General features: G+C 49.9%; 2 protein-coding genes across 3 annotated transcripts in view; both read left to right on the top strand.

Annotated features, from left to right (window-relative positions):
- NPEPPS (aminopeptidase puromycin sensitive) overlaps positions 1 to 9,935 on the top strand; it is a 43,816-nt gene extending 33,881 nt beyond the window's left edge. Inside the window, exons 16-23 of the mRNA XM_040087347.1 lie at positions 627 to 761; positions 2,490 to 2,709; positions 4,034 to 4,176; positions 4,505 to 4,561; positions 4,873 to 4,980; positions 5,920 to 6,075; positions 6,166 to 6,213; positions 8,443 to 9,935. Of these exons, the coding sequence (XP_039943281.1) occupies positions 627 to 761; positions 2,490 to 2,709; positions 4,034 to 4,176; positions 4,505 to 4,561; positions 4,873 to 4,980; positions 5,920 to 6,075; positions 6,166 to 6,213; positions 8,443 to 8,589 (1,014 nt within the window). The 3' untranslated portion in view covers positions 8,590 to 9,935. The remainder of the gene's footprint in view (positions 1 to 626; positions 762 to 2,489; positions 2,710 to 4,033; positions 4,177 to 4,504; positions 4,562 to 4,872; positions 4,981 to 5,919; positions 6,076 to 6,165; positions 6,214 to 8,442) is intronic.
- Positions 9,936 to 13,877: 3,942 nt separating this feature from the next.
- The window catches only part of KPNB1 (karyopherin subunit beta 1), a 29,503-nt gene continuing 17,349 nt past the window's right edge, over positions 13,878 to 26,031 (top strand). The window contains exons 1-7 of one of the 2 annotated variants that reach the window (XM_040087251.2): positions 13,878 to 14,058; positions 14,313 to 14,371; positions 17,457 to 17,639; positions 20,119 to 20,319; positions 24,398 to 24,550; positions 25,727 to 25,786; positions 25,890 to 25,979. In XM_040087251.2, coding sequence (XP_039943185.1) covers positions 14,019 to 14,058; positions 14,313 to 14,371; positions 17,457 to 17,639; positions 20,119 to 20,319; positions 24,398 to 24,550; positions 25,727 to 25,786; positions 25,890 to 25,979 — 786 coding nt within the window. In that variant the 5' untranslated portion in view covers positions 13,878 to 14,018. The remainder of the gene's footprint in view (positions 14,059 to 14,312; positions 14,372 to 17,456; positions 17,640 to 20,118; positions 20,320 to 24,397; positions 24,551 to 25,726; positions 25,787 to 25,889; positions 25,980 to 26,031) is intronic. The other variant, XM_040087250.2, reaches the window with a different exon arrangement.

The raw sequence follows: 26,031 nt of genomic DNA on the forward strand, positions 1-26,031 counted from the left end.
TAGATAAATACGTATACATATTTTAGATAAATACGTATACATATTTTAGATAAATACGTATACATATTTTAGATAAATACGTCTACAGACATATTTTAGATAAATACGTATACATATTTTAGATAAATACGTCTACAGACATATTTTAGATAAATACGTCTACAGGCATATTTTAGATAAATACATATAAATATAGTATAAACAAAGAAAAAATTTAGATCAATAAGTATGAATACAAAAGTGTATTTTAGTTAAATACGTCTAAATAAAAAGACACCTCAAGCACATATCTCATACTTCATATGAATTACATTTTATAGACTTACGTATAGCAAATGACATTTTATCTGAAGATTTAAACATAAATTTTATTTAAATATACGTAAACGTAGGATATATTTTAGCTAAAAATACACATAAAACATGACATTCTTCGCTCCTACCTTGTGGCTTTGTGGTGTTTGTGCGCCGACAATAAATGACATTTTATCTGAATGTATAAACATAAAATAAATCTGAATGAAATACCCATCAGCGTAGGAGATATTTTAGATAAAAAATCCACGTACCCCAGGGCATTTTTTTTGCTCCTAACGTGTGGCTTTGTGCCGTTGCTGTGCTGGCAGCTGAACCTGGGCACGGTGGGGTTTTACCGCACGCAGTACAGCCCGGCCATGCTCGAGAGCCTCATCCCGGCCATCAAGGACCTGTCCCTGCCCCCCGTGGACAGGCTGGGGCTGCAGAACGACCTCTTCTCCCTGGTGAGCCCTGGGATCGGGGCAAAATCTGCTGGGGCTGGGGTAAAATCTGCTGGGGTTGGGTTAAAATCCGCTGGGATTGCGTAAAGTCTGCTGGGATTGGGTAAAATCTGCTGGGGTCGGGGTAAAATCTGCTGGGATCGGGGTAAAATCTGCTGGGATTGGGTAAAATCTGCTGGGGTCGGGGCAAAATCTGCTGGGATCGGGGTAAAATCTGATGGGGCTGGGGTAAAATGTGCTGGGATTGGGTAAAATCTGCTGGGGTCGGGGTAAAATCTGCTGGGATCGGGGTAAAATCTGCTGGGATCGGGGCAAAATCTGCTGGGGTCGGGGTAAAATCTGCTGGGGTCGGGGTAAAATCTGCTGGGATCGGGGTAATATCTGCTGGGGTCGGGGCAAAATCTGCTGGGATCGGGGTAAAATCTGCTGGGGTCGGGGTAAAATCTGCTGGGGTCGGGGTAAAATCTGCTGGGATTGGGGTAAAATCTGCTGGGATTGGGGTAAAATCTGCTGGGGTCGGGGTAAAATCTGCTGGGGTCAGGGTAAAATCTGCTGGGATTGGGTAAAATCTGATGGGGTCGGGGTAAAATCTGATGGGGTCGGGGTAAAATCTGCTGGGGTCGGGGTAAAATCTGCTGGGGTCAGGGTAAAATCTGCTGGGGTCAGGGTAAAATCTGCTGGGATTGGGGTAAAATCTGCTGGGATCGGGGTAAAATCTGCTGGGATTGGGGTAAAATCTGCTGTGGTTGGGGTAAAATCTGCTGGGATCGGGGTAAAATCTGCTGGGATCGGGGTAAAATCGGCTGGGGAAAAATCCTCTGGGGCTGGGGCAAAATCCACTGCAATAGAGAAAATCTGCTGGGACTGGGGCAAAATCCACTGGGATAGAGAAAATCCCTTGGGACTGGGGCAAAATCCCCCAGGACTGGGGCAAAATCCTCTGCAATACAGAAAATCCCCCAGGACTGGGATTAAAATCCCCCGGAGTTGGGGCAAAATCCCCTGGGATTGGGGCAAAATCCTCTGGGATAGAGAAAATCCCCTGGGACTGGGACAAAATCCTCTGGGATAGAGAAAGTCCCCTGGGATAAGGGGCAAAATCCTCTGGAGCTGGGGCAAAATCCCCTGACATAGAGAAAATCTTCTGGGTTTGGGGCAAAATCTTCTGGGATAGAAAAACCCCTTGGGACTGGGGGCAGAATCCTCTGGGATAGGGGCAAAATGCTCTGCAATAGAGAAATCCCCTGGGACTGGGGCACAAAATCCCCATGGATAGAGAAAATCCCCTGGCACTGGGGCAAAATCCTCTGCAGTAGAGAAAATTCCCTGGGGCAGAATCTTCTGGGATAGAGCAAATCCTCTAGAATTGGGGCAAAATAATCAATCAAATATTAAAAAATGGGATTAATCCCTGTGTTTTCCTCATAATCAATAAAATGATCTGATGAGCTATTAAAAAATGGGATTAATCTCCTTTTTTTTTTCTCCTCTTTTCCTATAATGTCAACAGGCAGGGGAAATCCAGTTGTGGGGTTGGGAATCTGGAGCATCAATAAATTATCAAGGATTTGGAGGAAATCTACTGGGAAATTCAATTACAGGCTCGGGAATCCCATGTGTTAACAAATAACAATCGCAGGAATGTTTTCCTTATGTTATCAGATAAATCCATCAGCTGTTAAAAAATGGGATTCATCCTTTTTTTTTTTTTCTTTTCTCTCTCTTGCCCAGGCTCGAGCTGGAATCATCAGCACCGTGGAGGTGCTGAAAGTGATGGAAGCTTTTGTGAACGAGCCCAACTACACGGTGTGGAGCGACCTGAGCTGCAACCTGGGCATCCTGGCCACGCTCCTGTCCCACACGGATTTCTACGAGGACATCCAGGTGTTCGTCAGAGACGTCTTCTCCCCCATCGGGGAGAGGCTGGGCTGGGACCCCAAACCTGGAGAGGGTAGGAAAGTTCTGCTGGGGATGGGAGACTTGTGAGGGGTGGGAGAAAAATCGGGGATTTGCTGGGGAAATTCGGTTAATGGGGTTGGGAATAAGGCGTCAGGGATTTAGGGGGAAAACTGCTGGGAAATTCGGTTGTGGGGTTGGGAATCTGGAGTGTCAATAAATTATCAGGGGTTTGGGGGAAGCTGCTGGGAAATCCAGTAATGGATTTGGGAATCTTGTGTCAATAAATCAGAGATTTAGGGGGAAACTGCTGGGAAATTCGGTTGTGGGGTTGGGAGTCTCGTGTTGATAAATCAAGGATTTGGGGGAAATCTACTGAGAAACTCAGTTGAGGGTTTGGGGATCTCAAGTCAATAAATTATCAGGGATTTGAGGGAAACTGCTGGGAAATCCAGTTATGGATTTGGGAATTTTGTGTCAATAAATCAGGGATTTAGGGGGAAACTGCTGGGAAATCCAGTTATGGATTTGGGAATTTTGTGTCAATAAATCAGGGATTTGGGGGGAAGCTGCTGGGAAATTCGGTTGTGGGGTTGGGAATCTGAAGTGTCAATAAATTATCAGGGATTTGGGGGAAATCTACTGAGAAATTCAGTTAAGGGTTTGGGGATCTCATGTCAATAAATTATCAGGGATTTGGGGGAAACTGCTGGGAAATCCAGTTATGGATTTGGGAATCTTGTGTCAGTAAGTCAGGGATTTGGGGGGGAAACTGCTTGGAAATTCGGTTGTGGGGTTGGGAATCTTGTGTCAATAGATCAGGGATTTTGGGGGAAGCTGCTGGGAAATCCAGTTATGGATTTGGGAATCTTGTGTCAATAGATCAGGGATTTTGGGGGAATCTGCTGGGAAATCCGGTTATGGATTTGAGAATCTCGTGTCAATAAATTATCAGGGATTTGGGGGAAATCTACTGAGAAATTCAGTTAAGGGTTTGGGAATCTCATGTCAATAAATTATCGGGGATTTGGGGGAAATCTACTGGGAAATTCAGTTAGGGGGTTTGAGAATTTGTAGTGTCAGTAAATCATCAGGGATTTGGGGGAAAACTGCTGGAAAATCCAGTTATGGATCTGGGGATCTCATGTCAATAAATTATCAGGGATTTTGGGGAAATCTACTAAGAAATTCAGCTAGGGGTTTGGGAATTATGTGTCAATAAATCAGAGATTTGGGGGAAAACTGCTGGGAAACCCAGGTTTGGATTTGGGACTCTTGAGCGTCGATAAATCAGGGATTTGGGGATAATTTCCGCCAGGGAATTCTGGAAATCTTGGGGGTCAATAAAGCATTTTTTTTCCATTCTTTCTCACCCCTAGGCCACCTAGATGCCCTCCTGAGGGGTCTGGTTTTGGGAAAACTGGGAAAAGCCGGGCACAAGGCGACGCTGGAAGAGGCGCGGCGCCGGTTCAAGGAGCACGTGGAAGGGAAGCACATCCTGTCTGCTGACCTGAGGAGTCCTGTAGGTCCTGGGGGGAATTTTGGGGTCCCTAAAATCTGTCCTCACCCCCTTGGCAGGTGTATTCCAAAGGGGGAGGGTGGGGATCCCCCTTTTTGCCATCCTAGTGGGTTTTTTTCCCCACTTTTGGAATCGCCCAGATTTTCCTGAAATGGAGGAAAACTTGAAAGAGTTGAAGCATCTCTACAATAAGGAGTTAAGACACAGGAGGGAGCAGTGCTGGTGCTTCCAGATGTGGGAATTCCGACCCAATTCCAGGCAAATTGCTGCATTTCCAAAAGTGTGATGATTTTTTGGGTCTTTTTGGAAGTAATCCCCGTTTTTCTCTCAGGTCTACGTGACTGTGCTGAAGCACGGGGACAGCTCCACTCTGGACACCATGCTGAAGGTGGGTGCTCACTCTCCAAAATCCCACATTTCCCCCTAAAAATCCCTCTGGGCTGAGATTTCTCCACACCCAGCCCCAATCCCGGGTCGTGGTGTGAAATTCCCTTGGGAATTTCTCCCTGTCCTGCTTGACCTTTTTACATAAACCGGTGAAAATCAATTTATTCCTGGTGCCATTCCTTGGGATTAACGGAGGCCAATTTGTCCCCAATTGGGTTTGAGGAGTAATTAGCAGCTGTGGCACCCACGGAGGGTTCATTAGGTGTGGAATTAATTTGTTAATTGATATCTGGATGTGTTTTCTCCCTGCAGCTGCACAAGCAGGCCGACATGCAGGAGGAGAAGAACCGGATCGAGCGCGTCCTCGGAGCAATCTCCCAGCCAGAGCTGATCCAAAAAGTTCTCACCTTTGCACTTTCAGTGAGTTCCTGGGCAAAAGTTCCCCTTCCCTTGGGATTTTCCCTCAGGAATTACCCTGGGAGAGCTGAAACTGCAGGAATTCTTCTTCATGGGTCCCAGCTTTGAGTTACGTCTTCAAATTTTTGGGGGGGGAAATTCCAAATTAAGAAAAATCTTGAGCGAGTTGGTTCCAAATGAAGAAAAGTCTTGAGCGAGTTGGTTCCAAATTAAGAGAAGTCTTGAGTGAGATGGGTCCAAATTAAGAGAAATTTGACTGAGATGGGTCCAAATTAACAAAAATCTTAAGTGAGCTGGTTCCAAAATCAGAAAAATCTGAGTGAGTTTGTTTCAGGTTAACAAAAATCCCAGAGAGTTGCTTCCGAATTAATGAAAATCTGACAGAGTTGGTTCCAGATTAACGAAAATCTGAGGGAATTTCTTCCAAATTAACCAAAAAAATCTGCGTGAGGTGGTTCTAAATTTAAAAAAAACTCTGAACGAGCTGATTCCAACTGAAGAAAAAAACCCTGAATGAACTTGTTCCAAATGAAGAAAACTCTGATTGTTCTGGTTGGAGGCACCTGCTGTGGGGATTTCCTGTGCTCAGAGCAGTTGATTCCCTGGAGCTCTGGAAGTTCATCCCAATTTTCCTGGCAGTGCTTTGCTTCTAATTCCCAGGAAGCCAAAATGCACTTTTACCTCTCAATTTACCGAAGAGCCAAAATGATCTCTCTAAAGCTTTCCCTTTTTTAGTTAAAATAAGATTTTTATTTTTTTTTTTTGGTGGGTGTAACTTGAGGATAACTCAGGGATTCGCTTTTCCTTCGACCTTTGAGTTGTACACTAGATTTTGAGTACAAAAAAGCGCTTTAACTTGGGTGTAGAAACGCCTAAAACCTAAACCCAAGGCGCTGGAATTGTTGGGAAAATGTGGAATATTGATAACATTTCCCTCCCCAGGAAGAGGTACGTCCCCAGGACACGGTGTCAGTGATTGGAGGAGTGGCTGGAGGCAGCAAGCAGGGCAGGAAAGCTGCTTGGAAATTCGTAAGGGACAACTGGGAGGAGCTTTATAATCGATACCAGGGTGGATTCTTAATATCCAGATTAATAAAGGTACGTGGGGCCCCCAGGAAAAGCCTTTCCCTCACGTCTGGGACTGGAAACGTTGAATTTCACCTTTTTTTTTTTTTACACCCCCTTCAGCTCACAGTGGATGGATTTGCAAATGATAAAATGGCTGCAGAAGTGAAGGTAAGGTGCTTTAATTAAAGAATTTATTAATTGGTCACTGATGAACTTGGGGTGCTCTGGCTGGAAGAGTCCAAATCCCGGTGGATTTTGTTGTTCTGTCCCCAAACTGCCCCTCTTTAGGTCGGATAAAATATTATTGAAATGCCCTAAAATCAGCATTTTGGAGGCGATCTGGAATTTCCACTGATTTCTGCTTCATTCATTTCAACTTTGATAAAATCCAGCGGAGTTTGGCAGCAGCTTTGAGCCTCCCCAAAGAAGAAAACTTTTAAATATTCAGAATTATTCCAGTTTCCACCATTGGTAGAGCTCTGAGAGTGGGTGTGGGCTTCATCATTTATTCTTTCCCCACATTTTTCCCAAGATCCTGGAAAAAGAAACTTTAAAACAGGACTGTTAATTTGTTAATTAGCATTTTCTTGTTAGGAGAACACTCAGAAGGGATTTTATTCCAAAGGCCCACTGAGCCCTGAGCTGGCTTTGTCCTTTTTATCATTTAGTGACTTTTCTTAGTAAAGACTTAATAGCAGAAATGATTTTACGGAGAAATTTTGCATTAAAATTAATATCTTCTTAATTTTTTTCACAAAAACACTGAGCGGGAAAACCCTTAATTAAACCCCATCCCTTTTCCAAGAGAATTCCCGAGCTTTTAGTGGAGAATTTCCCGTGTGTGAGCCTCCGTGTCACCTTGCAGAGCGTGAGGTGATCTGCCAAATCCCGGGAAAAGCTGCTGGGAGGGAGCAGGGACAGCTCCAGGCTGGGCTTTCCCCTGGCCCTGCAAAGTGCCGAGGCACAGCAGCCCCGGGGAGCTCCTCCAGGGGAGAGGCGACACTGCCCAGAGGTCACTGTCCATCCCCTGGAGGTCACTGTCCATCCAAACTGGGGCCTGGAGGTCACTGTCCATCCCCTGGAGGTCACTGTCCATCTGAACTGGGCCTGGAGGTCACTGTCCAGCCCCTGGAGGTCACTGTCCATCTCCTGGAGGTCACTGTCCATCCCCTGGAGGTCACTGTCCATCCCCTGGAGGTCACTGTCCATCCCCTGGAGGTCACTGTCCATCCAACCTGGGATCTGAAGGTCACAGTCCAGGAACATTTGGACACCACCCTCAGGAACAGGCTGGGATTGTTGGGATCATCCTGTGCAGGGCCTGGAGCTGGACTGGACACCCCCAATCCCTGGAGGCACCCGGGGCTCTGAGGGACCTTTGGGGCTGTCACCTTTGGTGTCACCACCGGGTGATTTTTAATCTCCCCCCACCCAATGATTTTGGCTTCGCTCTCAACCCTTGGAGCATCCAAATTCCTGTGCAAACCAAAGGGGGTCGGTCACACCCAAAACCCCAATGGCCCCCCAGCTGTGTCCGTGTCCCCGGTGTCCCCCCAGCTGTGTCCCCAGTGTCCCCCCAGCCATGTCCCCGGTGTCCCCCCAGCCGTGTCCCCGGTGTCCCCCCAGCTGTGTCCATGTCCCCAGTGTCCCCCCAGCCGTGTCCTTGTCCCTGGTGTCCCCCCAGCTGTGTCCCCAGTGTCCCCCTCAGCCATGTCCGTGTCCCCGGTGTCCCTCCAGCCGTGTCCATGTCCCCAGTGTCCCCCCAGCCATGTCCATGTCTCCAGTGTCCCCACAGCCGTGTCCGTGTCCCCGGTGTCCCCCCAGCCGTGTCCCCGGTGTCCCCCCAGCTGTGTCCCTGGTGTCCCCCCAGCCATGTCCATGTCCCCAGTGTCCCTCCAGCCGTGTCCCCAGTGTCCCTCCAGCCGTGTCCCCAGTGTCCCCACAGCTGTGTCCCCAGTGTCCCCCCAGCCGTGTCCATGTCCCCAGTGTCCCTCCAGCCGTGTCCATGTCCCCAGTGTCCCCCCAGCCTTGTCCCTGGTGTCTCCCCAGCCGTATCCATGTCCCCAGTGTCCCCCCAGCCGTGTCCCCAGTGTCCCCCCAGCCGTGTCCCCAGTGTCCCCCCAGCCTTGTCCCTGGTGTCTCCCCAGCCGTATCCATGTCCCCAGTGTCCCCCCAGCCTTGTCCCTGGTGTCTCCCCAGCCGTATCCATGTCCCCAGTGTCCCCCCAGCCGTGTCCCCAGTGTCCCCCCAGCTGTGTCCCCAGTGTCCCCCCAGCCGTGTCCCCGGTGTCCCCCCAGCCGTGTCCATGTCCCCAGTGTCCCCCCAGCCGTGTCCATGTCCCCAGTGTCCCCCCAGCCATGCCTTTGTCCCCCCAGCCGTGTCCTTTGTCCCCCCCAGGCTTTCTTCGAGAGCCACCCGGCGCCGTCGGCGGAGCGCACGGTGCAGCAGTGCTGCGAGAACATCCTGCTGAACGCGGCGTGGCTGCGGCGCGACGCCGACAGCATGCAGCACTTCCTGCAGCAGCGGCGCGCTGCGCCCGTGTGAGCCCGCGGCGCCCGCGGCGGCCCCAGCGCAGCCCCGGCACCGGGGAGGAGCCCCCCACCGCTGATCCACAGGCCAACGATTCATTTGGGAGTTTTGTTTGGGGTTTTTTGGTGTTTTTTTTTCCCCCCCCCACTCTTTTCCCCCTCTCCCACCTTTATTTTTTTTTTTTTGTTTTTTTTTTTTTTTTAATTGGGTTTATTTCCTTCCTCTTCCTCCTTCTCCTCCTCCTTCTCCTCCTCAAGCCCGTGGGGATTGGACCGTGAATGTAGAGTTTAACCGGTTCCTGCTCACACACTCCAAGAATTTGGGGAAAATTCTGTTTGGGGAAAACAAACAAACAAACAAAAAAAAACAGCGGCAGCAACAATTGATCAGCGATTCTGCAGAAAGAAAGAGAGAGAGAGAGAGAAAAAAACACAAAAACACACAAAAAAAAAAGAGAGAAAAATCTGTAAATATGATAGTAATAAAATAGAGCATAACAAAACTGTGAAACTTCCTCAAGCCTTGTCAGTGGTTAAAATATTTAACACCCCCCCTCATGCCCTTTCCTGACACTCTTATTGACAGATGTTCCGTTTTTTACACCCTCCCTCCTCCCCACCAGCACAAAAAAGAGATGAAACCGGGGGTTTTTAGGTCAGTGAGAGTGCGAGGCAGGAGCGGGGCCTCAGCCGTGTGTGGATCAGGTCACTGGGCCGGGTTTGACAGAACCTGTGCAAGGTTTTGGGGAGATCTCCCTGAACCCCTCCCCACCCCAAGGATTCGTAGGGTTCCCCCTTTCCCTTTTGTGTTACCTCAGCAAAAAAAAAGACCCCACAAAAACCACAAACCACCCCCGTTCTGTTTCTCCTGGGTTCCCCCATCCCCTCTCGCTGATGTCCGTCGTGGAGAGATCGGGATTGTAAAGGAAACTCCTCTCACAGCCACATTAAAAAGAGAAAGGTTGGTGCAGTTTGATTTTATTTCCCATTTCCTCGTGGCCCCTTCTCCCCGTGCAGGGGGACGTGGGGGCTGCCCTGCCCTTCTCCAGAGGATCCAGCTGCTCCCAGCTCCTCCTTCCCAGGGGATTTCCCTTTCCTCTCCATGAGTTTGGTGGAAAATTGGATTATTCAGAAGCCTTAAATCAGTGATGATGATGATGATGATGAAGCTGTGCCATCATCCCCTCCCAAAGCAGCGTGGTCCTACTAACCAGCCACCCTCTAATACACAAAGGTTGGAGTTCAAGCTTGTTCTTTTTTTTTTTGGTTTTTCCTCCTTTATTTTCTTTTTTTCCTTATTTTCTTTAACAGGGATTCGTATTTGGCGTGGCTTAACTGTTAATTTTTTTTTTTTCGGAAGGTCATCAGATTTAACTTGTCAGACCGCTTCCCCTTGAGACATTTTTGTGCTATTGTTTTAAGAAAAAAAAAAAAAAAAGATTACAAAAAAAACCCCCCACCCCACCAAAAAAATCCCTAAAAAAAAAAAACAAAAAAAAGAGTACAAAATAATAATAAAAAAAATTTAAAACAGTTGGCGTTAATAAAAATGTCAATGTGAAATTCACGTCCTCACCTTGTGTTCTGTTTGAAGGCTGAAAGGACCCAAAATTTGGTTTAATTTAGAGCCTGAAAGGACCCAAAATTTGGTTTAATTTAGAGCCTGAAAGGACCCAAAATTTGGTTTAATTTAGAGCCTGAAAGAACCCAAAGCTGTGAGGGGACAGCAGAGGCCAAGGTGTCACCTCCAGGACCCCTCCTGTGCCACCAGGGATGGAGTCTGGGCTCACAGAGCCCCTGTAATCTGAATAAAAACCACCCTCAGGCACCCCAGAACTGCCCAGGACTGGATTTACTGGAGAAAGGAAAGAGAAAAATCCCACCGTGAATCAAAAAACTTGCGTTAAACAGCGCAAAGTTGACGGAAAAACACGGTGGAGACGCCTCTGGGGTGAGGAAACACCACAAAAATGGGAATTTTGAGGCTTTGAGCTCGGTTGCATTCCTGAGGTTGGAGCTGGGAATTCTGAGGTTGGAGCTGGGAATTCTGAGCCTGGTTTGGGAATTCTGAGGTTGGAGCTGGGAATTCTGAGCCCGGTTTGGGAATTCTGAGCCCGGTTTGGGAATTCTGAGGTTGGAGCTGGGAATTCTGAGCCTGGTTTGGGAATTCTGAGCCCGGTTCGGGAACTGAGGCGTTTCCCTGCCGTCAGCACCAGCCCTTTCCCCAGACTAAGCCGCTTTCCCTTCTGCTCCCTGCACACGAACAAAATGAAAATAACCCCGGAGGGAGCGGGGATTGGGCTCGGGGGATCCGTGTGGGATCCACACAGAAACAACAACGGGCCTGAGAGGAGCTCAATTCCCGGTTAAAGGAGCTCTGGGCTTTGTCCTTTCCGGAGGAAATCTTTATTTTTGTCGCTGGAAGCAAAGTGATGCCAGGGAAAAGGGAGAGAGAGGAGATTTTGGGGGTGAGGAAAGAGCTGGGCCTGGCCTCTCATGGCATTTAATTGCCAGTTAAAGGAACTTTGGGATTTATCCTTCCCATAAGAAATTTTTAGAGGTAAAATGATGCTTGGGGAAGGGGCAGGACAAGGGGAGAGGAGATTTTTGGGAGTGAGGAAAGGGTTGAGATGGGGCTCAGGGGGCGATTTATGAGGGAACTGTGGTGATTTATGAGGGAATTGTGATTTATGAGGGAATTGTGGTGATTAATGAGGGAATTGTGGTGATTAACGAGGGACTTGTGGCTGCCACACCCCTGGAAGTGTCCCTGGACCTGTCTGGATGAGCTTTCATCTCCTTCCCACCCAAACCATTCCGGGATTTTGCCCACAGGATTGGGGAGCGTTCCCTGGGGCCGAGGGTCCCACCAGGGCCACCTGAGGGATCCAGAGAGGATCCACGGATCCATCCACGCCTGGAGAACTCCTGCTCTGTCCCTCCTCCCTCCCTGGCGCTTTCTGCACTCCCTGGAACCTGGAATTTTTTCAGGGAATGACGGACATTGCCCGTAACCCGGATTTTTCAGGGAATGACGGACATTCCCCATAACCCGGATTTTTCAGGGAATGACGGACATTGCCCGTAACCCGGATTTTTCAGGGAATGACGGACATTCCCCGGAGCCCTGGGCAGATCCATTTCCCCAGCAATGAATAAAATCCCTCCTTGGGGCCAGCTCGAGCTCTGCTCCCCAGAACTCCCTCAGGGAACAGTGGGGAATCTCTGGTGGTTTGGGATGAGGAACCCCGCAGGCAGCACCGACTCGTCGGGCAGCTTTTCCTCAGCTTCCAGCCGGATTGGGCAGGAATTCTCCTGGGTTTGGCCCCGCGGGAGGGAGCTCTGGGAGCTGCTCTGTGTGCCCGGGCTTGGGAAGCACCTGGGGCCCGGGATCTCCTCACAGCCCGTGGATGAAGGCAGCTCTTTGCAGCTGGAATGGGAATGTTGGGGCCAGCTGCTGCCAGGGGTTTCTCCAGGGTTTTCCCTGGATCACGGAATCCTGGAATTGTTTGGGTGGGAAGGGACCTTAAATCCCATCCAGTGCCACGGGCAGGAACATTTCCCACTGGCCCAGGCTGCTCCAAACCCTGTCCAGCCCAGCCTTGGACACCTCCAGGGATCCAGCAGCAGCCACAGCTTCTCTGGGAAATCTTTGCACCGTTTTTAAAGCTTCACTGCAAAAACTTCTTCCTTTTATCTCATCAAAATCAATTTAAAACCATCCTCCCCTGTCCTACTGCAACATTCCATAAATCACGGAATAGCCTGAGCTGGAAGGGCCCCCCAGGGATCATCCAGCCCTGCAGGACACCCCAAAATCCCAGCCTGTGCACCCCTGTCCAAACATTCCTGGAGCTTTGGCAGCTTCGGGATCACGACCATCCCAAAACTCCTGGAGCTCTGAGAGGTTTGGGATCTCAACCATTCCATGGGGAGCTGTCCCAGCGCTCCTCCTCCAAGGAGGAATTCCTTCCCCAAATCCCGTGTAACCCTGCCCTCTCCCAGCCGGGCTCTCCCTTCTCCCCGCATTCCATCGGATCCCGTTCCTGGAGCGCTTCCCTTTCCCAGGAGCCCGGAATCCTCCCCGGCCCGGGGCGGTGCTCGGCTCTGCGGGTGCCTCCAGCCGCGGGAGGGGCCGGGGCAGTGTCCCGGGAATTGTTAATTGTGGCCCTGTGCTTACGGCATGTGTCACTAATTGCCACTCCCCGTTACGGCCCGTTAATCGGTCACCCACGCTTTGTCCTGTCCTTCTCCAGCTCTCCCGTTCTCCCGTTTTCCCTTCCCATTCCCGCATCCCTCGGCCGTGCCCGGTGTCACCCCGGTTTGGGGACACACCGCCATGCGGAGGGACCCCGCTGCCGGCCCCGGGGCACTCGGGGACACCGGGGCCGGTGCAGGGCGGGTTCTGGCGGGGTTGGCTCCTCGGGGAGCGCTTCAATCCGCGCCCCGGTGCCCGGTGCTGACCGGGCCGGGGCCTCACCGGTACCGGTACCGGCCCGCGGGACACGGCGCCGGTTCTTGCGGGATGCCCGTCCCGGAGCGACCCTGCAGGGTCGGGCAGGACACCGGGACACACCGGGACACACCGGGACACACCGGGACACACCGGGACGCAGCCACCGGCCCCGCTTCCCGCTGCGCGCCGAGCACGTGGCTCCTCCCAAGCCGGTTCCGGTGCCGGTGCCCGGAGCCGCTGCCGCCTCTTCCCGCTCCCGCCGCGGGCGGAGCTGCGCCGGGCACGGCCGGGGGGAGCCGCCGGCAGCGCCGGTGACCCCGCTCTCCTCTCCGGCGGTCCCGGTGTCTCCCCCACCGGCGGCCCCACGTGGTTGCGCCCCCCACCCCCCCCCCCTTCCCGCGGCAATGGTCCGGTCCCGGCCCCGCCCAATCCCCGCGCGCGCCGCCGGAGGCTCCGCCCCTTCTCTTCCCTCCCCCGCTCCCCCCCCATGGCCCCCCTCTTCCAATGGCCTCGCGCCGCCGGCCCGACCAATAGGAAAGCGCGCGCCCCGTTCGGGGGGGGCCCCGCCGGCCAATCAGCGCGGCGGGCGCGGGGCGCGCGCGCGGGGCCTCCTGGCGTATCCCTCCGCCGCCCGGTGCGCGCGCGCGCCGCCGCCTCCCCGCTCGCGCGGCCCCTTCTTTTTTTTTTTTTTTTTCCCCCCCCCTTTTTTTTTTTTTCTTTTCTTTTTTTTTTAACACTTAAAAAAAAAAAAAAAAAAAAGAAAAAAAAGAAAAAGAATCTTCCGCCATCGCCCCGCAGCGGCACCGGGAGCCACCGCCTCCCTCCCGCCCCGCTCCGGCCTCCGCCCGCCGCCTCCGCGGGGCAGGCCCCGGCTTTCCGCCCTTCCCCTCCCTCCCCTCCTCCGGCCCGCCCCGCTTCCCCCCCCCCTTCCCTTCCCCTCCTCCTCCTCCTCCTCCTCCCGCCGGCGCCGGAGCCGCCACGCCGCCGCCATGGAGCTCATCACCATCCTAGAGAAGACGGTCTCGCCGGGTAGGGCGCGGGCCGAGGGCAGAGGGCGGCGGGGCGGGCAGGCCCGGCGGGGCCGGGCGGGGCGGGGGCCGCGCAACCCGCGGGGCGGCCGAGGCGGCTCCCGCAGCCCCGGGGAGGGCGTGGGCGGCGGGGAAGGCCTTGGGGCGGGCGGGAACCGTAGCGGCGGGAAGGCTCCCGGGCACGGCTCGGAGCGCGCTCGGAGCCTGAGGGCCCTGGCGGTTGGGCCGCGGCTGACGCCGGTTTCCCCTCCGCAGACTGCTCGGAGCTCGAGGCGGCGCAGAAGTTCCTGGAGCAGGCGGCCATCGAGAACCTGGTGAGCGCTCGGGGCGGCCCCGGGGGCGGCGGGGCCGGCGGCGGTGGCGGGGCCGGCGCTGCCCCGAGCGTTCCGCGGCCCCCCCGCCCCGCCCGGCTCGGCCCGGCCCGGCCCGGCCGCCATGGCCGCTGCCGCCCCTGCCCGCGCCCGGCGGCCGCGCGGGCCAATCACAGCGCGCTCTGCGGAGCCGGCGGCCAATCAGCGCGCGGCGCCGGGCCGGGGGGCGGGGCCGGTGCGGGAGCGGCCGCGGGCCATGTGCGGCCGCCGCGGCCATCGCGGCCCCGGGCGCCGCCCGGTCCTAAAGCCCGGCCGCCCGCGGGGACCCCGACCGGCCCCGCCGCCCGCTTCCAGCGCCCGCGGGACCCCCGTTCGGTCCCAGTGCCCGCCGCACCCCCGTCCAGTCCGGCTGCTCGCTCCTACCGCCCGGTCCTGGCGTCCGCGGGACCCCCGGCCGGTTCCGGTCCCCGGTCCTACGGGACCCTCTCCCAACCCTTCTGTGCGCGGGATCCCTGCCCGGTGCTGCTGTCCGGTTCTAGTGTCCGCTCCTGCTGCCCGTGGGACCCACCCCCAGTCCTGCTGCCCGGTTCTAGTGCCCTCGGGGCCCCTGTCCGGTCCTACTGCCCGGCCCTCCGGGACCACCGCATCCCCTCGAGACCCCCGCCCGGGCGGGATCGGAGCTTCGGGAGTCTGGGGAGGAGCTCAGGAGCGTCTGGTGGGCGAGGGAGGCTCAGCTGGGCAGGGGGAGTTGCACCCCCCGGTGACCCTAAATTTGAGGAGGAAAAAAATCTGAAAAAAGAGAAGAAAAGGGCAAAACAAAAGCCTAAACTCCCGGGTGTAATCGCTGTGCTGGAGTGGGGGATTTAGGGCTGCTGGTGGTTGAGAAGGGTTTTTGCTTAGTCAAGGTGTGGGGCTGCAGCTCTGGCTGGTCCTTGCAGGGGTGGGGAGCACTGGGGGGTGCTGGGTCCTTGTCACACCCCCGTTATCATCCCCAAAACTGTCCCCTGTGACCCCAGCAGCACATCCCTCCCCTGGCCTGGTGTGAACTGGCAAAGCCACAGAGGTGTTTGTGTTTCTGGTGCTGTTGGAAGGAGTGTGAGGCCCCCTCGGAATCGGGATTGATGCAGCTTTTGTGCTGAGCCTCAGTTTTGAGGGGAAAATCCTGTGGATTTGGTGCTGGTGGAGTCTCAGGAACCCCTGACTGAGCCCGGAGCTCCAGGGCTGCGTGGTGTGAGGGATTTTGGGGTGATGGGCAGGAGCTGCTCGTGGTCCTGATTTCCAGGTGTTGGGAAGAGCCAGGAGAGATGTGGATTTCCCAAGGTTTCATTTTCCCTCTCTGCCTTGTGGGATTACTCCAAGCTTTCGTTTTTTCTTTGCTTTGTGGGAGGCAGGATTGAGTGAGGGCAGAGCTTGGGCTGGGACCGAGGATTTGTGTGGGATGGGCATTTGGAATGGTCCAGGCTGGGAGAGGGGGCTGAGTCCTGGAGGAGGATGAGGATGGGGATGAAGAAAGAGGACGAGGATGAAGAAAGAGGATGAGGATGTGGAATTCGGGCCTGTCCTCACCAAATGTTGTAGTCACTGAGTGAGGAGAGCCCCAGGGGGCTTGGGAGCCTCCTGCTCTTCCTCATTCCTCTTCCTCCTCCTGTCCACCTCTGATTTATCCCCTTTTGCCTAATTTATCCCCTTTGACCTGAGCTGTTCACTGACATCTCTGCAGGTGGGAGCCAGGTCAGGCACATCTTCTTTACTCTCTCAAAATCTGCGAGGTTTCATGTGATGCTGGTCATTTTTATTTTTTAGCCCCAAAACCTCATGAAATGACAAATTTTCCTGCTAATTTATGGATGAGAAACCCAAGGATGCTTCTCCACCTGTGAATTTCAGGAGTTTTCTTGTCCAAGGTGGCAGCAACACTTCTGAGTTGTCCTGTGAACTAATTCTGGCTGGTTCCTTACCCATAATAAAATCCAAGTATAAAATTTAGTTTGAAGTGGTTTAGTGGGGTCTGTTTGTAGGCTTTATTCTATTACATTAAATTTAGAATATTTCTAATGCTTTACAGCCATCCCTTGAAGTTTTCTCCAGTTTTTTGACCCCAAATTTTGCAGTTTAAACGTTGAAGAGTTGGGGATGGAACAACTGAAGTGAATTTTATTTCAAGAGCTGGGCTTGGACATTGAAAACGTGGAGTCCAAGGCACTGGAGTTGTTTGTTCAACTTTTGAATGTTGGGTTAGTTTTAGAAATGGATTTTTAGTGCCCCAAAATCTTCATAATTTAGGATTAAGTTGGTGGTTTTTTTAAAGATGTATTTTATGATTTCTTAAGAGATTCTAGAAAGGGGTTTATTGTAAAAAAGTTGAAGATTTTTAGGAAAATCACGTTTCTGGTTGGTGTAAAAAGGTTTGGAAAGCGATGCAGCTGCTCCCACTATTTCCTAGGAAGGCTTTTTCTGAGCAGGGAAAAAGCTTTTGAGGAAAAATATTCAGGAAAAGAAATAAAACTTCTCTGCTGAGACTTGACTTCAGGGAAGCCTCTGAAATGTGAAGAAATTTTTAAAAAGGGTTTGAAAGAAGAAGAGGTTTAAAAATGAAAGGTTTTAGCAGAGGAAGTGGCAGCAATGCCAGGGGGTTTTATGTGCACTCGGGTGGTTTTGGGGGATGTTAATCACTATTTTGAGGGGTTGATCATCATTCTGATCAGCAGAGAGTTTGGGATATCACAAATCAGCCGTTCCACATTTTACCAATCCCAATTCCGGTCCGGAATCACCGAAACAACAAGCAGGGAGTTCCTCCTTTCCACGCTGACTTCCCACCCAGAAAATCCTTTTTTTTTTTTTTTTTTTTTGACCCATAAATCCATTTATTTAAAAGAATTCTCAGGGCAGGCAGGAGCAGGGGAGGTAACTGGGCTCTGGTGTCAGCTCTATAAAAATCCCAACCCGGCGGAGCCACCGCAGCTTCCAGCGCTTCTCGTGAGGAGCTTAACCCGTAATCTCGGGATAGATCCGGGCTGGGGGCGGCTTTAGGGGGGCTGGCCGAGGTTTGTGGGGTGCCTGGGGGCTGACCCCGCTGTCTCCTCAGCCGACCTTCCTGGTGGAACTGTCCAAAGTGCTGGCAAACCCCGGGAACAGCCAGGTCGCGCGCGTGGCCGCCGGGCTGCAGATCAAGAACTCGCTGACCTCCAAGGATCCCGACATCAAGGCCCAGTACCAGCAGAGATGGCTCGCCATCGACGCCAACGCGCGCAGGGAGGTCAAGAACTTCGTAAGTCCTCGGGTTTTAACTCGTTTTCCCCCTTCGTTCTGCATCGGGAGGGGTCGGTGAGGAACGGCGGCCGTGGTTTTCCACGTAAAGCGTTTTCCCGCGGTTGCTCCCGGTCTCTGGAGCAGCAGCAGCTGCTCAGGTGCTCGGTTCTGGGAGTTGGTTTCATCCGGATGAGATTTGGAGTGGAATTTGGAGAAAGATCTTCCCCCAGAGGTTGGTTCAGTGCTGGGACAGCTCTCCATGGAATGGGCGTGATCCCGAAGCTGCCAGAGCTCCGGGAGTTTGGGGTTGGGTTTGTTGGGTTGGATTTTGGGGTTTCCTCCAGAGGGTTTTTGGGCACTGGGACAGCTCCCCATGGAACGGTCGTGATCCCAAACCTCTCAGAGCTCCAGGAGTTTTGGGATGGGTATTTTGAGTTGGATTGGGGGGTTTCACACAGAGGGTAATCAGGCACTGGGACAGCTCCCCATGGAACGGTCGCGATCCCGAAGCTGCCAAAGCTCCAGGAGTGTTTGGACAGGGGTGCACAGGCTGGGATTTTGGGGTGTCCTGCAGGGCTGGATGATCCCTGGGGGGCCCTTCCAGCTCAGGCTATTCCGTGATTTATGGAATGTTGCAGTAGGACAGGGGAGGATGGTTTTAAATTGATTTAGATGAGATAAAAGGAAGAAGTTTTTGCAGTGAAGCTCTAAAAACACTGCACAGATTTCCCAGAGAAGCTGTGGCTGCTGCTGGATCCCTGGAGGTGTCCAAGGCCAGGCTGGACAGGGTTTGGAGCAGCCTGGGAGAGTGGGAAATGTTCCTGCCCGTGGCACTGGATGGGATTTAAGGTCCCTTCCCACCCAAACAATTCCAGGATTCCGTGGCTTCCCCTGCAGCTGGGCTGCACGTTGATTTTTCTGCAGGAAATGCTTTTTAAGGAAGATTTTTCTTCCCTTTCTGAGGAAGAGCTTTTCCCCAAGTGCTCTCCAATCCCCATCAACACTTTTGAAACGCTCTGAGCCTGAGCAGCGTTCGCATGAGGCCCCAGGAGGTTTTAATAGTGAGAAATGGGGAAAAAATTGCAAGTTCCAGATGGAAAATTAGGAAGAAATTGGGGTGTTTTCCCGAGGATCCTTTTTGCCCCGTGCCAGTTGGAGTTCAGAGCCTGCAGGGACAGAAGTGGTGGCTCAGTAGTTTTTGGTTTTGTTTGTTTTTTGGCTGATGGGAGCAAAAAGTGGTGCTGGGATTTGTGCAGCGCTCTGTGATTGATTCAGCTCGGCCGTGAGCTTTATATTTACTTTTTGTGCGTTAATAGAATCTCTCTCCATAATCCCAGAATTATTTGGGTTGGGAGAACCTTGAATTCCAGCCATTCCCAGCTTTTCCTATGCCAGGGTGCTCCAAGCCCAATCCAGCCTGGCCTTGGAAATTCCAGGGATCCAGGGGCAACCACATTAGAGAGATAAATTTGGGTGAGAGATGATGGAGCACCTTTGATCCTTTATTTTCATGGAATTTTACTGGGATCAGGAGCTGTCCTTGTGCACTGAAATTGAAAAATTTGTTGCTGTTTTCGATGTCAAAAATACAACATCTAGGTGGAAGCTTGGAAAACGAAGGTGTGTAACTGGAAATGCTGAAAAAAATGAGTCCTCATCTCTTGGTTTCTTTAAAGAAAGTTTTATTGGTGTGTAACCAAAAAATGCTGGAAAAATGCAAATCCCTTCCTCGGTTTTTTATAGAAGATATTACTGGTGTTCAAATGGAAATGATCAAAGAAAAGCATTTCAGTGTCTCTATTTTTTAAAAAAAAAAGTTATTGGTGTATGAGTGAGAATGCTGAGAAAAAATTATTCCCGTGTCCCTCCAGTTTTTAGAGAAAGTGTATAACTAAAAATGATGGGAAAATGCAAATCCCTCCCTCTATTTTTAAAAGAAAATTGTATTGGTGTATGAAAGGAAAAGCTGAAAAAATCAATTTTTTAAGGAAAAGTTCCCAAACTCCACCAACAAAAATCCTCCTGATTGTTCCCAATACACAGCAAAGTTACCCAGATGATTTTGGCATGAAAAATTTGCTGTTTTGGGGTGAATTGAATTGAAAACGTGAAGTCCAAGGCACTGGGGTTGTTTGTTCAACTTTTGAATGCTGGGTTAGTTTTAAAACCTGATATTTACTGCCCTAAAATCTTCATCATTTAGGATTAAGGTTTTGTTTAAGACGCATTTTAAGGTTTCTTAAGAGATTCTAGCAATGAGTTTATTGTACAAAAGCCGAAGGTTTTTTTAGGAAAACCGCATTTGTACAACTTTTTTTATCGAAGGCCCCGATCCGTTCACCCTTTCACCGTTCCCCTTTACCCCGGGGCCCCGGCCGAGATCCACGTTTTTCCCGGGGACAAACCGCGCGATTTCCGGGGAAATCCGAAGGAGTTTTGGGGAGGGTTTGAGGGTTGCTCCTGCGCGCCCTGAGCCCGTTCCCCCGGCGGATCCGCAGGTGCTGCAGACCCTGGGCACGGAGACGTACCGGCCCAGCTCGGCGTCGCAGTGCGTGGCCGGCATCGCCTGCGCCGAGATCCCCATGAACCAGTGGCCGGAGCTGATCCCGCAGCTGGTGGCCAACGTCACCAACCAGCACAGCACCGAGCACATGAAGGAGTCCACGCTCGAGGCCATCGGTTACATCTGCCAGGACATCGTGAGTGCTCCCGGGAATCCGCGACTCCCGGCGGCGCGGCGTGGGATGGGTTGGAGGGTGTGCCGGGAAGGGTTGGGTTCTTTGGGGTTGGGTTCTGGATTGGGGCTGTTAAATTGGATTTTTTTGTTTTGGTTTTTGAGGATGGATTTTGGGTTGGGGTTTTTGGATTTGTTGGGTTGGAGGGTGTGCCGGGAAGGGTTGGGTTCTTTGGGGTTGGGTTCTGGATTGGGGCTGTTAAGTTGGAATTTTTTTTTGGTTTTTTGAGGTTGGATTTTGGGTTGGAGTTTTTGGATTTGTTGGGTTGGGTTTAGGGTCGAGCGCTTCAGGTCAGAGTTTGTTGGGTTGGACTTTCGGTTTAATTTTCTTTTTTTGGGGGGTTGGGTTTAGAGTTGGGTTTTGGGTTGGATTCTTTGGGTTGGGTTCTGGATTGGGGCTGTTGGATTTTTTTTTTTTTGGTTTTTTGAGGTTGGATTTTGGGTTGGGGTTTTTGGATTTGTTGGGTTTAGGGTTGGATCAGTTCTGGATTTGTTGGGTTGGGTTTAGGGTCGAGTGCTTCGGTCGGAATTTGTTGGGTTGGACTTTTGGTTTCATTTTCTTTGGGTTTCATTTTCATTTTTTGGGGGTTGGGTTTAGAGCTGGGTTTTGGATTGGGGCTGTTAAGTTGGATTCTTTTTGGTTTTTGAGGATGGATTTTGGGGTTGGGGGTTTTGGATTTGTTGGGTTGGGTTTAGGGTCGAGCGCTTCAGGTTGGAGTTTGTTGGGTTGGACTTTTGGTTTGATTTTAGGGTTTTTTTGCGTTGGGTTTAGAGTTGGGTTTTGGGTTGGATTCTTTGGGTTGGACTTTTTGGGTTAGATTTTGGTTTGGGGTTTTTGGATTTGTTGGGTTTAGGTTTGAGTTCTTTGCGTTGGATTTTTTTGGATTGGATTTTTGGTTTGGTTTGGGTTTCTTGGGTTGTGTTTGTTGGGTTTTTGCTTGGATTCTTAGGGTTGGGATTCTTTGGATTGAAGTTTTTTGGAATTGTTGGGTTGGGTTTAGGGTTGGATTTGTTTTGGTTTTGTTGAGTTGGGTTTTGAGTTGAATTTTTTGGGGTTTCTTGGGTTGGGTTTGTTGAGTCGGGTTTAAGGTTGAGGGCTTTGTGTTGGATTTTGGATTTGGGCTGTTAAGTTGGGGTTTTTTGTGTTTTGAGGTTGGATTTTGGGTTGGATTTGGTGTTTTTCCCAGAGGGTGGTCAGGCACTGGAGCAGCTCCCCAGGGAATGGTCGTGATCCCAAACCTGCCAGAGCTCCAGGAGTGTTTGGACAGTGCTCCCGGGGACAGGGTGGGATTTCAGGGTGTCCTGCAGGGGTGGATGATCCCTTCCCACTCAGGACATTCCATGATTCTCCCACTTGGTGGTCTTGGACGGCTTTCCCAACCTTGAGGATTCCGTGATTTCTTGGAGGGCTTTCCCAGCCTGAAGGATTTCCTCATTTCCATGAAGCTTTTATTATCCTGGATGGTTTTCCCAGCCTTAAGGATTCCCTGATTTCCTGGGAACTTTTATGACCCTGGAGGACTTTCCTGACCTTGATGATTCCCTGATTTCCAGGAGGCTTTTATGATCCTGGAAAGCTTTCCCAGCCATAATTTCCAGGAGACTTTTATGACCATGGGCTTTCCCAGCCTTAAAGATTCCCTGATTTCCATCAGGCTTTTATGATCTTGGAGAGAATTCCTTGATTTCCTGAAGACTTTAATGATCCTGGAGGGTTTTCCTGACCTTGAGGATTCCCCGATTTCCATGAGATTTTCATATGATCTTGGAGGGCTTTCCTAGGACTTCCAGGAGATTTTTATGATCTTTTCCAACCTTCAGGATTCCCTGATTTCCAGGAGGCTTTTATTATCTTAGAGGGCTTTCCTGCCCTTAAGGATTCCCTAATTTCCAGGAGACTTCTATGACCCTGCAGGGGATTCCCTGGTTTCCAAGAGATTTTTATATTCCTGGAAGGGATTCCCTAATTTCCAGGAGACTTTGATGACCTTGCAGGGGATTCCCTGGTTTCCAGAAGATTTTTATATTCCTGGAAGGGATTCCCTAATTTCCAGGAGACTTCTATGACCCTGCAGGGGATTCTCCTGGTTTCCAAGAGATTTTTATATTCCTGGAAGGGATTCCCTAATTTCCAGGAGACTTCTATGACCTTGCAGGGGATTCCATGGTTTCCAGAAGATTTTTAGGTTCCTGGAAGGGATTCCCTAATTTCCAGGAGACTTCTATGACCTTGCAGGGGATTCCCTGGTTTCCAGAAGATTTTTATGTTCCTGGAAGGGATTCCCTAATTTCCAGGAGACTTTTCTGATCCTTGAGGCCTTTCCTGACCTCAGTCCCTGCTGTCCAGGTTGGATCCCTGCTCGTGCTGCCTGCTTTTCCATCCTGCTGGCAGCTCCAGCTCCGGGATGCTCCTGGAAGGTCTGACCTCCTTTCCCACCACAAATCCAGGTCACGGTTCCTGAAGGGAATTTGGAGGCTCCGTGTCCCTGCGGGGCTGGGGGTGAAACCTCAGCTCAGCATCCACATCCTGGGATAAAACAGGGATCAGCTTTGGATTCCTTCCTGCTTTGGAAAAAGCTGATTTTCCTCTGGCCGGAGGAGCCCTTTTAGGGTTGGTTCAGGAATTCCCCTTTTTCTGGGAACATTCCCCTTTTTTATGGGAATATTCTGCTTTTTGAGGGGATATTTCGCTTTTTGAGGGAACATTTCGCATTTTGAGTGAAATATTTCGCTCTTTGATGGAATATTTCGCTTTTGGAGGGAATCTTTCACTCTTTGAAGCAACTTCCATTAAATCTCCGTTGGGTTTATGGGGGATTGGCAGAATTCGGTGCGAATTTCTTGGAAAACTCCAACCTGCCACTGGAAAATGGGATTGGGAGCTGCTTTTTTGGGTGCCACCGAATATTCCCTGCTGGAATCTCAGTACAGGGATGCAGGAGGAGAAATCTTGTGTTTGCGGCTTTTATTTGGATTTTATTTTCAAGGGGTTGGTTACAGTGAGGAGAAAAACGAAATAAAAGAGGAAATCTGGTTGTGACAAATCTCTGGAATTCTGGAGGGTTTGTTCCTTTTTTTTTTTTTTTTTTTTAATTCACTCACCTCTGGATTTTTGGGCTGAATTCGCTAATTTAAATATTTCTATTTAAAATCCCGCCTTAAAAGTTTTCCAGTTGTGACAGAGTTTGGGAATCTCAAATCCATCAGCTGGATAAATCCTGAGGTGAATTTATCCCATTACTTGTGTCTCAAATTTACCACAAATTCAAATTGAGTTTTTAGTGCTTGTTCACAGCTTTATTCTTTAAACCCTGGGGGTTTCGCAGTTATTTAACATTTAATATTTAAAGATTTAATTGTTTTAACATCTCCTGGCCTTGCTGCAGGTCCAGGCACTGCAATTTTTGTTCTGTGAAAAAAATTGGAAAATTTTTTCAAAGTCTCTGCCATAAATTATTTGGAAATCCATAAATTATTTGGAAATCCATAAATTATTTGGAAATCAGTATTTATTTTTTTTTTAACTTTTTATGAGTGAAGTCAAACCTGGAGTTTATTGGTTCATGTTTGATCCAGTGGGATTTATTTGGCATTTTTCACTTGGGTTTCTGGAGGATTTGTGCTCAGTTCAGCCTTCTCCTTCCCATCCCAGGAGCTCAAGGAATTCCTTGGATTTCCCATGATTTCCTGGTTTATCCAAAAACTTTCCTAAACCCCATTCCCATTTCCCCCATTTGTATTTATATTTCTCACATTTATTTCTTTGCTCTCTCTCTCTGTTTCTATTGTTATTTCTCACATTTATTTCTTTGCTCTCTCTCTCTGTTTCTATTGTTATTTCTCACATTTATTTCTTTGCTCTCTCTCTCTGTTTCTATTGTTATCTCTCACATTTATTTCTCTGATTCGTAGATTCTGGCAAAAAAACCAAAAAAATCCTTTTTATCTACAGACTCCGCTGCTTGAAAACATAAAAACCAGTTTAAATCATAAATAACTTTATCCAATTTTTTCCTTTTTTTAATATATATATTTTTTTTCAGGATCCAGAGCAGCTCCAGGACAAATCCAATGAAATCCTGACTGCCATAATCCAGGGAATGAGAAAGGAGGAGCCCAGCAACAATGTGAAGCTTGCAGCTACCAACGCACTCCTGAACTCTTTGGAATTCACCAAAGCAAACTTTGACAAAGAGGTGAGAGGAGGAAAAAAGAAAAAAAATGCCCCAAATCCCGGGATTGGGATTGCTGAATCCACGGTCAGTGATGAGGATCCATGCACCACGCTGAGTTTTGATGGATAAATCCTGTGCAGACTGAGACCTGGATTCAGCTTTTTTGGCGCCTGGAACGCAGGGATGCGGGGAACCTTCAGGGGAGGGGAGCAGTGATTCTTTTTTTTCCCCCCTTTTTTTCCTTTTTTCTTCCCTTTTTTATGATCTTCAAGGGCTTTTTCCTGATTTCCAGAAGATTTTTATATTCTTGGAGGGCCACCTCTTTTTTTCCCCCTTTTTTCTCTCCTTTCCTTCTTTCCCTTCCTCCTTTTCCCCCACCTTTTTTTCTTCTTTTTCCCCCCATTTTCCTCTTTTTTTCCCTCCCCCCATTTTCCCCTTGAAATCACACCTGACCCCAGAGCTGATCCCGTTGGATATTCCTGCTCCTGTGCCAGGGACAGGATCCCAGCTGGGATCAGCACTTCTCTTTCAGTCACCCTGGCCCCAACCCAGATCCAAAAATTTGCCTCTGAAAATCCGATGGGGGAGGAAAAATCTTCCCAACAGGAGGCCCCTGGATGGAACAACAACCGAATTCATGGATTTAATTGGATTTAATTTTATATTTATATTTATAATTCTATTTTTGTGTGTATTTATTTATAATGTTAAAGCAGTTTTATTTGTTTTTATGTTATTTTTATCTGGTTTTATTTTTTTTTTTTTTTTAATTTTTATATTTCATACCTTACGTTTTCCTTTTTTAAAACTGGTTTTGTTTTATTTATTTTATTTCATTTTTCCTTCTTGGATTAAATTTATCCTTTTCTTCTCTCCCAGGGACAGCACGGAATTATTGTTGAATTTTTGGCTTTTGGGGCAGGAAAAGTTTCCCATTTTGGGGAAGAAACAATTCCCATTTTCGGGGAAAAAAAATTCCCATTTTGGGGAAGAAGCAATTCTCATTTTGGGGGAAAAATGGTTTAAAATAGAGCAGGGAGTGACGCCCTGTGCCTGTGCTGGTCCAAACCTAAATTCACCCTCCCTGGGAAGACTTTAAAACCTTAAATTCTTTTTTAAAACCTTAAATTCTTTTTTAAAACCTTAAATTCTTTTTTAAAACCCCTTTTCATATTCTTTTATTTCTCTTCCTTTCAGTCTGAAAGGCACTTTATTATGCAAGTAGTCTGTGAAGCCACACAGTGTCCAGACACGAGGGTGAGTGAAATCAAAACTCCCTTCCTGGGGGAATCTCTGCTTCCTAAAAACAAAATTAAAAGTACGGAAATGGTGTGAAATTGGGGATTTTTCTCTGCCCCAGGTACGAGTGGCTGCCTTACAGAACCTGGTGAAGATAATGTCCCTTTATTATCAATATATGGAGACGTACATGGGGCCTGCCCTCTTCGCTGTGAGTGCTTTTCTCATTCTCGCATTGATTTCGCTGGTTTTCTGTTGTCTGC

Source organism: Hirundo rustica, chromosome 27 (assembly GCF_015227805.2).
Source record: "Hirundo rustica isolate bHirRus1 chromosome 27, bHirRus1.pri.v3, whole genome shotgun sequence".
NCBI classification, from domain to species: Eukaryota; Metazoa; Chordata; class Aves; order Passeriformes; family Hirundinidae; genus Hirundo; species Hirundo rustica.